General features: G+C 41.4%; 1 protein-coding gene across 1 annotated transcript in view; it reads right to left on the bottom strand.

Moving 5' to 3' along the window:
* DCDC1 (doublecortin domain containing 1) overlaps positions 1–13640 on the bottom strand; it is a 333377-nt gene that overhangs the window by 62490 nt on the left and 257247 nt on the right. The window contains exon 20 of the mRNA XM_059711140.1: positions 8485–8608. Within this exon, the coding sequence (XP_059567123.1) occupies positions 8485–8608 (124 nt within the window). The remainder of the gene's footprint in view (positions 1–8484; positions 8609–13640) is intronic.

The following is a 13640-nucleotide window of genomic DNA, read 5'->3' on the forward strand; positions in this document are numbered from 1 at the left end:
AAAGTTCAATAAACTGTATACCATTGAGTAAAGGGGTTCATGGTCTATATATGGATAGTTGTTCTGGATCATTGGAGGCCCCTAATGATGTGCCTCTTGTCCTCTTCGGCCACTGGGCAACTTACTGGCACCTGCTCACCACCAGTGAGGCGCAAGTTGTCCTCCCTGTTCCCTGGGTTTTAGCTTCTGCCCTTCCTGAACCTCTGAAGAAAAATGTATAATTAGCACAATTCTTTTTTCGTTTTTGGTCTAATGCTGGGTCCCTTAGTTTCTCTGTGCTATCCTTCCACCTGGCCTCCACCCTGGCTCTCACTATTGCTCCAAACCCTGAATCTTAGACACATAATTCACCTAGCCCCTTGCTCAGGCTACCCAACCCACAGCTTCTGGCATTTTGAAGAATTCCCTTCTCTTTCAACAAAACTCAGCTTTCTAGACTGTTGCTTCACTGCAGTCCAAATATGTGGGTGTCTTTGGGGCCCTAAGCAATTCTTCTTGGTTTCAGATTCCCATCAGTTCTTCCTCTAAAAACTGACACTCATTGATTAAATAGAAAATTGTAATTTCAGGGTAAAGAAAGAAAACTTGGTTGAAACCAGAGAATATGACAGCAACTAAGAAAAATCAGGATAGAATACTTTTTAAAAATCTTTTAGCACATAGCATTGATCTAGCGATAAAGCAAAACATACTAGAGACCCAGAGAGGTAAACAGAGTCCTGAAGCTGGATTTTATCTTGAGGGAATTTTCCAAACTCCAGTGAACTTCCGCTTCCATGGTCTCACAGGGGAAGGGCACAGGAGAGGATTTCAAGGGCGCGTGAAGGGTGGAAAGTCTAACAGGAGACCCTCAGGTATATTATGGTGAAACTAAGTATCAAAGAAAAGGGAAGGTTTTAAAAACTGTCGGGAATAATAGTTAGAGTGATAGCTGACTCCTCAATAACAAAGGGAGGGAGAAGCCAGTGGTCATATCTTCAGTTTGCTAAGTGGAGAAACCTTTCATGGATGAGGGCAAAATAAAGGCATTTTCAGATAAGTAGAAATGAAGTTTGCTACAATAACTAAAAGAAGGATATGCTAAGTAAAAGGAAAGTAACCAAGGTTGGAAGGACTAAGATGTAAGAGGAATTTATAAGGAGAAAGAAGAAAACTTTGGGGTAAATCTAAGTAAATATTATCTACATACAATAATGTTAATATCTTATGGAAAATTTTAAAAATATAAAATTAAAATACATGACAATAATAGCATATAAGTTATAAATCAAATCATTGATGTTAAAATATCATAATGTTCTCAATTATTTGAGAGAAACGTAGATATATTTGTTAAGTTTAGATTTTGAACATTTATATATGCAAGTTAAAATGTTCATAGTAATAAAAATAAAAAATGGAAATAGATGATATAACTTCCAAACTAGTAGATGAGAAAAATATAAGAAGAAAACTCAATCAAAAAATAAGAATGGAGAAAAAATAACACAGAAAAAAAACAGAACAAATAATAATCTAAATATATCCATCATTGCAATAAATAAAAAGGGTCGGCCCAGCTGGCATGGTTCAGTGGTTGAGTGTTGACCTATGAACTAGGAGGTCATGGTTTGATTCCCACACAGGGCACATATCTGCGTTGCGGGCTCAGGGGTGTGCAGGAAGCAGCCAATCAATGATTCTCTCTCATCATTGATGTTTCTAGCTCTCTCTCCCTCTCCCTGCCTCTCTGAAATCAATAAAAATATTTAATAATAATAATAATAATAATAAACCAAGTCCTTATGTAGAGATAAAGACTGTCAGGTCATTTTAAAAATGAAGTATATGCTGATTATTAGAGACCCCCTAAATATAAAAATATACAAATAAGATATACTAGGCAAATAAAAAAACTGAAATATTTCTATTAGTATCAGAAAACTGAGACTTTCACTATGTGCTAGGGTGAGGAACTGTGGCATGGAAGGGTTACAGAATGTTACAGAATGTGCTGGGAGGGGGGACTGACGTATGGAGGATTGTGTAAGGGTTAGGAACCATGGAAGAAAAATTGCTAAATTGTCTTAGAAAAACAATGTGTTATGATATGCTCCAGCCAGGTGTGACTCTGTTTACCCCCCCTCTTTTGTGCTTATGAACTTTCTATGAACTTCTAAGGTAACACTGTTTTGCTATAAAAGATCATACTGCACCCTTGGTCTTTGCCACATGCTCCGAATCTCCCAGAGGGGGAGATAGGCGCTGTGGTCAGCTGGCCAGCTTAATAAAAGGCTCTTAAATTTCAATTCTGAGTCAGTGGTCTATCTCGTTGAGCCAACCCATAACATTTGGAGGCCCGCAGCGAGATACCCGGCAGGGAGGAGAGGGACCCCTTGTTTAGGGCTGGAGGTTCTCCCCTGACGGGGAGGAGAGGGACCCCCTATTCAAGGCAGGAGGCTCTCCCCCGGGCAGGGGTGAGAGGGACCCCTTGTTTAGGGCTGGAGGCTCTCCCCTGGCAGGGGTGAGAGGGACCCCCTATTCAGGGCAGGAGGCTCTCCCCCACTTATTGCCGGGCACTCAGCGAGATACCCCACACCTGTGGAGAATGATTACCAAGGAGGCCTCCAGTCCACCCAAAAACTTTCAATTCGGAAACCGAGCCACCTGGACTCTCGAGAGAGGTAAGGACCGGTCGTTAAACAGGAATTGGGACGTCCCACGGAAGGACCTATACGGAGGGCTGGACGCAGCGGTACTCCTGGTCCTGACCTGCGGCCATGACGGTGGCCGGGGTCCCTGGTTCGTGCGGCTGTAGGCTGCACTGGGTTTGTCTGTCTGGTATTTGTTTGTCTTGGTGTTTATTGTCAAAAAATTGTCTGCTTCTGTGTACACCCTGCTGCAATGTTTTTTGAAAATTTTCAGGACTTCAAGGAGCGAGCTGCAGGTTCCGGGCAACCTTGGGTTGCATTTGGCTGATTTATTTTGTCTTTGTTCTTTGTTGTCTTTTTCTTTGTCAAATGGGATAGGGTCAGTCATCTTCGTCGACCCCCTATCAGTCAGGCCCACTCTGGGTGAGTGGAAGGGGAGCTTGATCACCTCCCGGGAAGCTATAGAGCTCCCTCAGGAATTGGGAAATTGTTAGAAATTGGGTGGATTGTTTAAACTCTGAGTGAATGTCTGGTGAAAGTGTGTGAGTGTGGAGGGAGGGGGCCTACCCTCTCCTCTCCTTTGTGTGGCTCCACGACTTCGGTTACGGAGTCCGAGTGGGCCCCAACCTGCGGTTCCGCGATTCGTCATATGGCATAACGGTGACTCACCCCCATGTGGAGGTGACCAGGCCCGGGGTTTATACGGGTGCACCTTAGCTACGACGAATCTAAGCTCCCAAGGGACGCGGCCAGGCGGGCATCTGCGTGAGGATCTGTGAAAACAGGTCACCCCCTCCCTTGTCTGTCTCTCGCCACCGATCATCATGGGTTCGGGACAAAGTTTGTTTGTGTGGGACTAGCCAAATTACTACAGAGAAGGACTAGATACAGCTCCAGCCTGGGCTGGTCTACTAAGAAAGTGTAAATCATTACTGGTCTGTGTAAAGTAAAAGCTACTTTGATTTATTCTGCTTTCTGTTGATATGCTTGGCTGAACGTTTGGGCTGGCCCCTTTAATAGTCTTCAAAGCCTCTGGCAGCTGCGAGAATTATTTTTTCTCAGAGTCTTTTGCTCACTGTTAAAGGGGAATCAGCCTACTTAGTTAATAAAGATTTCTGTCTATCAGTTGCTCTTACCTGGGTTGTAATTTACTGTATTAAACTGAAGTTCTGGGGTAGATTTAAAAGTTATAATGTTAATGCTTTTGATTTACAGCGATTCTGTGAATAGGAGTGGCCCACTTTCCAGGAGGGGTGGCCGGATGCAGGGTCTTTTGATCTGACCACTGCCTACCGGGTCCATTATGTCATATACGGCCGCCCAGGGCACCCTAATCAAATTCCTTATATTCAGGTTTGGGTTGACATATTGTCCAAGAAACCCCGGTGGATGAGGGCTTGCCTCCCGAGGAGAAAATTGGGACAGAGACAGACAATTCTTTTGGCTGGGCCCCAGAAGGGAAAGGCTCCCCGGTCCTTCAGGGAGAGCAGGAGGAACCCATTAGCCGGCCGCCCCCTATGGTCCCCAGGCGCCGGATCTGGGTGAGCCCTGGCCTCAGGCCCAGGCCACACCACCAGCTCTTGACAGAGAGAGAGGGGAGAACCTGCAGGACCTTGCGACATCTGCCAGTCCTGCAGTTCCTATGTTGCCACTACGGCAGGACGGCCCTCTAGATCTGGGGCTAGACAGGCAGCCCTCTGGGGAAGCAAGGCAGACCGAGGCGCTATTCCCAGCTCCAGACCAGATTGGGGAATGAATGATCAAATAAGGGGGGCTGGATGCCTGAGCTACCTGCAGTGGCCCTAAAAAAAGAGAAGCAGCAGCACCAGCGAGAAAGTACTTGGGCCTTTGGCTTGCAGGCTACAGCAGTTAAGCCATAAGCCAGTGATTGGTACTAGCCTTCCTACAGCCCCAGAAATAGAGTAGCAAGACTGAGATCTATGAAAACTGCAGATAGCGCTAGTAAAAGCTCCCTGCTTGCAAATGTACTGAAAGGGTTTAGTACCTGTTGCTGCTGGAAGAGGGGGAGCTGATATTCCCTTCTAGTACACTCCCTTCAAAGAGGCCTGGTCGCTGCTCTGCCATAAAGGGGACTGGTGGGAAGACAAGGAAAGCAGGGCCCTGTAACTAATAAACAGAGTTAAGAAAAGGGCACTCTCCCTGGACCTGGGAGCCATCAGGACTTTGAAATTCTCCAAGAGAGGAGAAGTCTGACTCAGAGACTAGCTGAAACCTCGTTGGGTTAGGAGGACCAGAGGCTGCATATTGAACTTATAGACTGCAGTTTGCTAGGCAGAGGTCCGAGCCCAGTTGTATAAGGGTTAAGCTACCTGTGTACAGCAAAACAACTTTCTCCTGTGCCAGAATACATTTTAAGGAAATTGGACAAACTGTATTTGTGGCTAGGAAGAAGAACTGGCCCATGTGTAAACTGTCCTGGAAAAAGGCTATGTGGGGTGAACCCAAAAAGTAAAAGGTGTCTAGCTGCTGAGAGGGCAGTTGCCCAGGTGGGCAAAGAAAAATACCCATTAAATTTTGGTCTCTATTGAGAGACAGTTGACAGTTAGCAACCTGTATACTGTCTTACAGGCCTGTTCGACCATGCCCATGTCAGGGGTGGCACAAAACCTCAACTGTAGGAAACTGGGGAAGGCCTGTCTAGAACAGAGGGGGTTAATAAAGTGGTGAATACTAGCCCTCTATTACAGGAATTACAGACCCTGTGAGGTCCTGTGACATGTAAGACCCTGTAAGGAAATAGAGCTCCTTTAGTACAGATTAAGGGCTGTGTTTCCCTCCAGGCAACCCAACTGGAACCCCAATAGTGACAGGGGAAAGGAGGCTCTCGATCAGTATCGCCAGACTCTATTAGGGGGCATCCGAGCTGCTGCTTGAAGACCCACAAACCTCTCTAAGGTGACAGAGACAGTCCAGGGGCCTAACCCTGATGCCCTGGAAAGTCGGAGGGCTGTCAATGTTGCATTTGTTTCCCAGTCGGCCCCAAATATTAGGAAAAAATGACAGAAGTTAGAAGGCTTTGAGGGGAAATCAATCTCTAAGTTGGTTGAGGTGGCCCAGAAGGTTTTTGACAATCGGGAGGACCCGATGGCAGATTTAAACACCCGGATGGCCAAGGTCCTCCTGGCCCTGAGCGAGGAGGGAGGCCCAAGGGGCCGGAGAGACAACAAGGGCAAAGAAAAGCCTCGCGGAAGAAAAGGAGTCCAACCCAGGCTTAAGAAAAAATCAATGTGCATTTTGCAGAAAGGAAGGACATTGGAAAAGGGAGTGCCCTGAACATGCGGGGGAACCGACTCCCTCCCATGCTGGTGGAGGAGGTGGGTTGGAGTTGTCGGGGCTCAGCTGGCCCCCAGGAGCCCAGAATGACCCTGACAATGGGGGGCCAAAAGGTGGACTTCTTTGTGGAACTCATAGCACTCACTCTGGCCCTCTGATGGGGAAAGGGAAAAAAAGTAAACAATTTAGGTTCCTGAAAACAGCTGCCTTGAACCCGGCCACACTCCTCCCTGATGAGAAGGCAGAGGCCCCTTTGCATGACTGCGAGGAGACACTGACTACCCTCACTTCCCTCCGTGAGGACCTTGTGGACCAGCCCCTGCAGAATCCGGATGAGACCCTCTACACGGACGGGAGCAGCTTCGTAGAGGAAGGTACCCGGTATGCGAGGGCAGCAGTAGTGACATGAGGAGGAGCCAGGGGAGATCTAAGAAGCCCTGGTGAGCGCCCCGGCACTCGTCCTGCCAGACCTACGCAGGGACTGCAAGGATATATCTCCTCACACTGCCCTTACAGGAGGCCAAGGAAGTGGCTAAAAGACCAGTAGGGCCCCTAGAAGTTCTCGTAGCCCTGACAGCACGAAGGCTCCCAGAGAAGCCTACTCATCTGCCGGAGGAGCAGAGGCTAGCTGAGAAACTAAGGGCCCGGAAAGGAGAGGCTGGATGGCTAATTCTGCCAGACAGGAGGCCTATAGTGCCAGAAGCCCTGGGGCGGACCATCATTTCCCAGACCCACCAGAGGACCCACCTGGAGAGAACGAAGCTATCAGAACTACTGGGAAGAAAATTTTACATCCCAGAACTATCTCAAGAGTTGGCTAATAGGTGTCAAGTGTGTGCCCGGATGAATCAAGGGCCCCCTGTTGTGGCCGCACCGGGACAGCGATTCCGAGGTCAGAACCCCGGAGAACACTAGGAAGTGGACTTCACTGAGATACCAGGAGGACGAGGAGGATATAAGTACCTGCTGGTTTTCATTGATACCTTCTCTGGCTGGCCTGAGGCATACCCAACCAAGGCAGAGACAGCACAGGTAGTAGTTAGAAAACTCCTCACTAAAATTGTCCCCCGGTTTAGCCTACCACTATATATGGGGTCCGACGATGGCCCGGCGTTTATCGCCAAAGTTACAATCCATAGTTAAGGCCCTGAGAGTTACCTGGAAATTGCATTGTGTTTATAGACCACAGAGTTCTGGACAGGTAGAGAGGATAATTCGGATCTTAAAGAAAACATTAACTAAGTTAAAATTAGAGACTGGCGAAAACTGGGTAAGTCTCCTTCCTTTTGCCCTCCTCAGAGCTAGGTGTACCCCGTATATAAAAAAACTCACCCCTTTTGAAATTATGTTTGGCAGGCCGCCACCTCTTCTTCCCTGCCTAAGGGAGGAAGAAATTGCCCGGCTGTCTACCCGAAATTTGCTTAAGTCCTCACAGGCTTTGCAGAGCAGCGCCACGTCAGCACAACGGGTGGTGAGAACCGTACGGGAGGAGGACGTGCTGAGATCCAGTCCAACACAGCCTGCCTTCTCTCTGGGTGATCTCGTCTGGGTGCAGTGCCACGACCCTAACAGCCTGGAACCTAGATAGGTGGTACTAAGTGCTCCAACCGCCATCAAAGTCACAGGAAAGGCACTGTAACTCCATCCTCCTCATGCCTCTCGCCTGGTGAACTGACCAATGGGAAGGAGAACTCTATGTCAGCGGCCGAGACCCTGGCCAATTCTTCACCATCAAATGCCAGACTCTTCCCCGATGGCTCGACCCCTACATTGCCAAATGCCTCCTGAATTTCATATCGTAGAGGAGGGCACTGAATCAAAGATTTGATTCGGGCATAAGACCAGTAGGGAATGTGCTAGGGTGAGGAACTGTGGCATGGAAGGGTTACAGAATGTTACAGAATGTGCTGGGAGGGGGGACTGACGTATGGAGGATTGTGTAAGGGTTAGGAACCATGGAAGAAAAATTGCTAAATTGTCTTAGAAAAACAATGTGTTATGATATGCTCCAGCCAGGTGTGACTCTGTTTACCCACCCTCTTTTGTGCTTATGAACTTTCTATGAACTTCTAAGGTAACACTGTTTTGCTATAAAAGATCATACTGCACCCTTGGTCTTTGCCACATGCTCCGAATCTCCCAGAGGGGGAGATAGGCGCTGTGGTCAGCTGGCCAGCTTAATAAAAGGCTCTTAAATTTCAATTCTGAGTCAGTGGTCTATCTCGTTGAGCCAACCCATAACAACTAGGGCTCAAGAGAGTTTACCTGATGATAAAAAAGCAATTCTCCATAGAGATACAATATTTCTGAACATGTGTGTTTCTAACAACTAAATATCAGAACATATAAAGTAAAATTTAACAGAATACAAGAAAAATAGATAAATTCATCTCCATAATGGGCAATTTAAATGCAAATTACCAATTAATAGAACAACAGAATGACTTGATCTTTTGCACCAAACAACTATGAATTCGAAAACTTGCATGGAAATTGTTATAACATTGACTGGGCCCTAAAACTTAAGTCTCAACAACCACATCTTCTACTACAATACAACCTCGTTAAGTTGGCCGCTGGGAAGGACTGGCCACATGTAGGTAAGCTTATTCCAGAGAGGATTTTCGACTCTGGAATGTTTCCACTGGCCTGGCTTACTGGTCCCTGCATGTTTTATGGCCCACCTAAAATAAAATAAAAGACAGGAGTTATATAGCAAGGTTACCAACTATAACTTCCAAATATTTATTGAGTACTATTATGAAACAGATGAACAATTAAAGACCCAAATCTGAGAGTGTACAAGAGACACAAATAAAAGTAATATTAAAATAAAAAAGTAAATGTTTAAAAATCAGGAAAAATTGGCAGTCATAACTGACAGTGGAATTTGAGACAAAGGCAAATTAGAATAACAAAATCATTTTATAATAATGATGTCATAAATAACAATACTAACATAGAAAAAATCAAGCAAAAGTTTTTAGACATTCAAAGAGAAACCAACATAGACAACATATTACAATCTACTAGGCAAATATTTTTAAAGTTATAAATAAAGATATAAAATATCTGATTGCTATAACTAATAAATGTATAACTATTTTAACATAAGTTGTAACCTATAAAAGAAAATATGTCTTTCTTAACAATTCTTAGAACATTTGTAATATTTTCCACTAACAAAGTAAATTTTAATACAGTTTTAAAATGAAAATTGAATAAGCCACTCTTTGTGGCAAATGATAGAAAAAAATTAGATGTAAATAAAAGTACAAATTTTATTCACCTGATAATTTTTTTAAAAAATTCTCCCTCCAAAAATACTATTATATCAGATAGGGGAAAAAATCACAATCATCAATACCTATTTAGAAGCAACAAAAATAACAGTCATGAAAACTTAAAAGATACATCTAGAATTATAGTCAAAGGTTAATTCATAATGTTATATGTTTATTAAGAACTAGAGAAGGGAAATTATTAAAGCATTCAATTGGATGTATTTTAAATCTATATAATTATCCTATGGAAAGGAGATGAAAGGAAATAATATTTAAATAGAAATAAATAATTTAGAAAACAGGACAGCATAAAACTGATACAGAAATGTTGAAATAAATAAAATAGCAAATCTTTTGCCTATAAGTCTAGATGAAAAAAAATATAATACAAACCAGATAGAAAAATTGAGCTAATCTGATAAATGAATTTAAAAAAAAAAAAAACACCTCATAGATTTTAAATATAAAACAGAAAACATGTCCTTGCTCACATAACTTTATAGGTCATGAAACAGATTACTTTCACACTATGTAAAATATTCTAGACCATAAAAATGCAAAAACCTAGCTAATTCTTTTCATGAATGGGGAGATAGGCTTCACTATAAAGCCAGTTACTGGTAATTTAAGAAGTAGCACAGCAATCTTATTTAAAATTAAAGATGTAAAATTTCTAAATCAATGTTAGCCAATAAAATTTAACATTATGTGAAGACAATAATCACTATAGTTCAGACATAAAATGATGGACATTTATTAATGTAATAAATCACTGAGCAATGAATGAGAATACAGGAGCAGTCCATCACCCATAATTCCCTACATGATGGACTTGAAAGTTTTCTGAGCTGGCTCAGCCTCATCAGAACCACCTGCAGTGTTCAATCTCATGTTCAAGGGCCCAGGTTTCCCATAAGCTTGCTGAAAATTCTGGAGGCCTGTACACCAAGAGCTGGTGGTGGCAGGAAAGACCTGCTCTTTAACAACATAGACCCTGACTCTTACGACTGTAAAGTTATCTGTGTTCTGACTAAGGCCAACACTTCTGCTTGTGCCTTGATCCATGTCCTCTCTCATTTAGAAGAATTAAATTTCTCACTCTTCATCTGTATAATGTCTGATAGCTTTATATCTTAAAAACAAACAACAAAACAAAAACCCCGTTCTCTATACCCCACCTCTACCTCCAGTTATTGCCTTATTTCTTTGTGTCCTCTTACAGTAAATTCTTTAAAAGACTCATCTCCTTTCCTTTTCCTCCCTTTTTCCCGTAAACCAATTTGAGTTAGATTTTCATCTCTGAAACTCCAGTGAAACTGAGCTATCAGGTTTTCACATTACCAACATCAAAGGTCATTTCTCCAGACTGAACTAACAGCAGTGTGATCATCCCCTCTTTCTTAAAATACTTTCGTGACTTCTTTGAAACCAGTGTCCTGGTTTTCTCCCACATGAGTAGACAAAATTATTAGTCTTCGCTTGTGTGCCAGAGAGTCTGACATAAATGCTATGAAAATCCAGAGCCTGCCACATCAATTGAGTTTTTGGATGTCTATTGGTCTGATGCATATAGAGATTACTATAAGGCAAAGGACAGGCTGTTGATGAAAAGACTCATCCTCTGGTGGCAGTGCCTGTGTAACTTCCACCCATCAGGGTGTCTTTAAAAGGAACGGGTCAAGTTCAACTTGCACTGTTAATAAACACTCACATAGAGCAAAGGCCATTAGACTGCAGAGTTCCAGCACAGCGTGAGCTTTTATGTAAAAGCAATAGACCTCTTAATATTCTGTTTTATAAATGAAGAGCTGACAGACCCTTAACTGTAATGGCACCAGCAGACCCAGCTATAATGACTGTACATGTGCATAACATAAATTAGGACTTTACAGATCAGTAAGGACTCTGGGAATCTTAATTCCTGAAAAGCAGCACTAGGTGGAGACAGTGATTCATGCAATGCTTACCCCTTGAGAACTTATTTCTATTTAATAATTTCCATTCTTCTCTTCAGTGCAGAAAATGGTGCTGTTAAACAACTGATATTTTTAATAGAAACATCTTATAAAACAAAATATTTCATGTTTTAGAAGGACCTACTTGGTAGCCAAATAAGGTTCAAAAGCAAGTTTATTTAAAACAATGTCTTTATAAACCCTGCTTTACCATTAAAGGTAACATCCTATTTATAATACTTCATGAGTATCTACCCCCCCTGGAAAGGAGTATAAAGTTAAAAAACATCCTTCTAAATATATCTAAACCTAAAAGATAAAAAATTAAGATAATTCTTCAATATTTTGGCTGACAGATAGATACATTCTCCCTCAAAAACTAAGTCCAGAATTGCTCCTGTCAATTTCAGTCTGATTAATGGAGTCACGGATCCACTAGAGTGCTCTGATCAATTAATCTTATAAAGAAATGGATGGGAAACAAAACACTTTAGATCATGTTTTTTGGAGTCCAGTGCCTTTGATGGAACTTTTGGCAGACTGTGAAATTGTGCGAGACTGCATGCGCTGTGACAGGAAAGTGTTATTTTGCAGTCTTAGAAATCAATAGTAAAATAAAAACAAATCTAAATGTGTCCCAGTGGAAGAGAGAGTCTTTTTACATAGTATATGAGGAGGTCATAATTACATTGTTTTCAACAATGTAATAAACATAGTATTAAAATATAATATAACATATAATTAGGTCTGATATAATAAATTATAAATATTCTGCCAAATTCAAACTTAAATCAGCAGTGTCTAACATGCGTGTAGAAATTAGATTCACATCACATAGCTGTCAAACTTTTTGCTTTACACTATGACCTATTTCTTTAACTGGTTACTTTTCCCTCTCTTTCTCTCTTTCTTTCTTTCTCTCTTTCTTTCTTTCTTTCTTTCTTTCTTTCTTTCTTTCTTTCTTTCTTTCTCTCTCTCTCTCTCTCTTTCTTTCTTTCTTTCTTTCTTTCTTTCTTTCTTTCTTTCTTTCTTTCTCTCTTTCTTTTAAGGCTTTCTAAGTCACAAGCTTAGACCACTTAGAATTCATCTATAATTAATTTAAAATTATATGGTTCCTCAGAAACAGTGAAAACACATTATTCATACAGAGCAATAATATATATATTTATTTTGATAGAAATCAATTTATAAGACTAAATTTAAGTACTTCATCTCTAAAAAAAAGAAAATGATAGAGAAAGGAATGGGCCAATTATAAAAATAACAATAATATAAAAACTATCTACTTCAATGGGATTTAATAATAGTCCAAGGAGTTCCCATGGATTTGGACTGTTTTGAAGCTTTTTAAAGGTCTGGTCCAAATCAGGAACTACACACACAAGCTAATTTTAGACATTATAGAAGGGTTAAAATATTAGCTACATAGCTGGAACCCAGGATCTGTCAGGTATCACTCTCTTCTCTTTTACCAATAGTACACCACTGTATGAAATGTGTTAGGTTACATTTATTTTGCAAGTTATACTGAATATAAAAAAACAAATGTAATATTTTATGTAAATAATTATTTTTAAGAGTTAAACGTTTGCCTCATCGGGTAGCTCAGTTGATTAGAGCATCGTCCTGATACACTGAGGTTGCAGGTTAGATCCCTGGTCATGGCACATCCAACAATCAACCAATGAAGGCATAAATAAGTGGAACAACAAATAGATGTTTCTTTCTCTCTCTGCACCCCCCCCCTCAAATTAGTAAATAAAAAATAAATAAAAAGGCTGATCCTTTAAAAAAATGATTTATACCTTAAATAACTTTACCCAGATAGAAACAAGGCACTGAAGACTGCAGTATTATTCCTTTACAAGCCCAAATTCACAAAGGTCAAGTACCTTTTGCATATCAAATAGTTTTATTCCTTGGATGTTTTTATTCCTGGGATATTTTGTACTCACTAAATACACTTGCAATTTGTTCTTCTGTCTTATATTTTCCCACTTGCCCATCTCTTTACATTATTTTGATAACTAGCAAATTATTTAAGACAGAGTCTGGATTTTTTTAAATTTATTTTTAGAGAGAGAGACAGGGAGAGATCAATTTGTTGTCCACTTATTCATGCATTCATTGGTTGCTTCTGTATATGCTCTGACTGGGGATTGAGCCTGCAACCTTGGTGTGTTGGGATGATGCTCCATCCAGCTGGAGTAATTGGTGAGGACTGAGCCTGGCTTTTAGTGGCAACTAAAGGCTGAAAGGGAAGACTCTATGATCATGCTTTCATCTTGCATAACTGGGAATTTCTGAAAATGAGAAATCATTCAACAATTACACTGAAAACAATTCTTATTTCATAATAACTTCCATTATTTTATATTATATCCCTCTCAATTGAAGATCATTAATTAAGCCTTTTAATATAATTCAAAGTTATTTTTTAGAAGATCAATTATGAAATTTGATGGAAACCTATAGTA

Source organism: Myotis daubentonii, chromosome 9, assembly GCF_963259705.1.
Source record: "Myotis daubentonii chromosome 9, mMyoDau2.1, whole genome shotgun sequence".
Classification (NCBI taxonomy): domain Eukaryota; kingdom Metazoa; phylum Chordata; class Mammalia; order Chiroptera; family Vespertilionidae; genus Myotis; species Myotis daubentonii.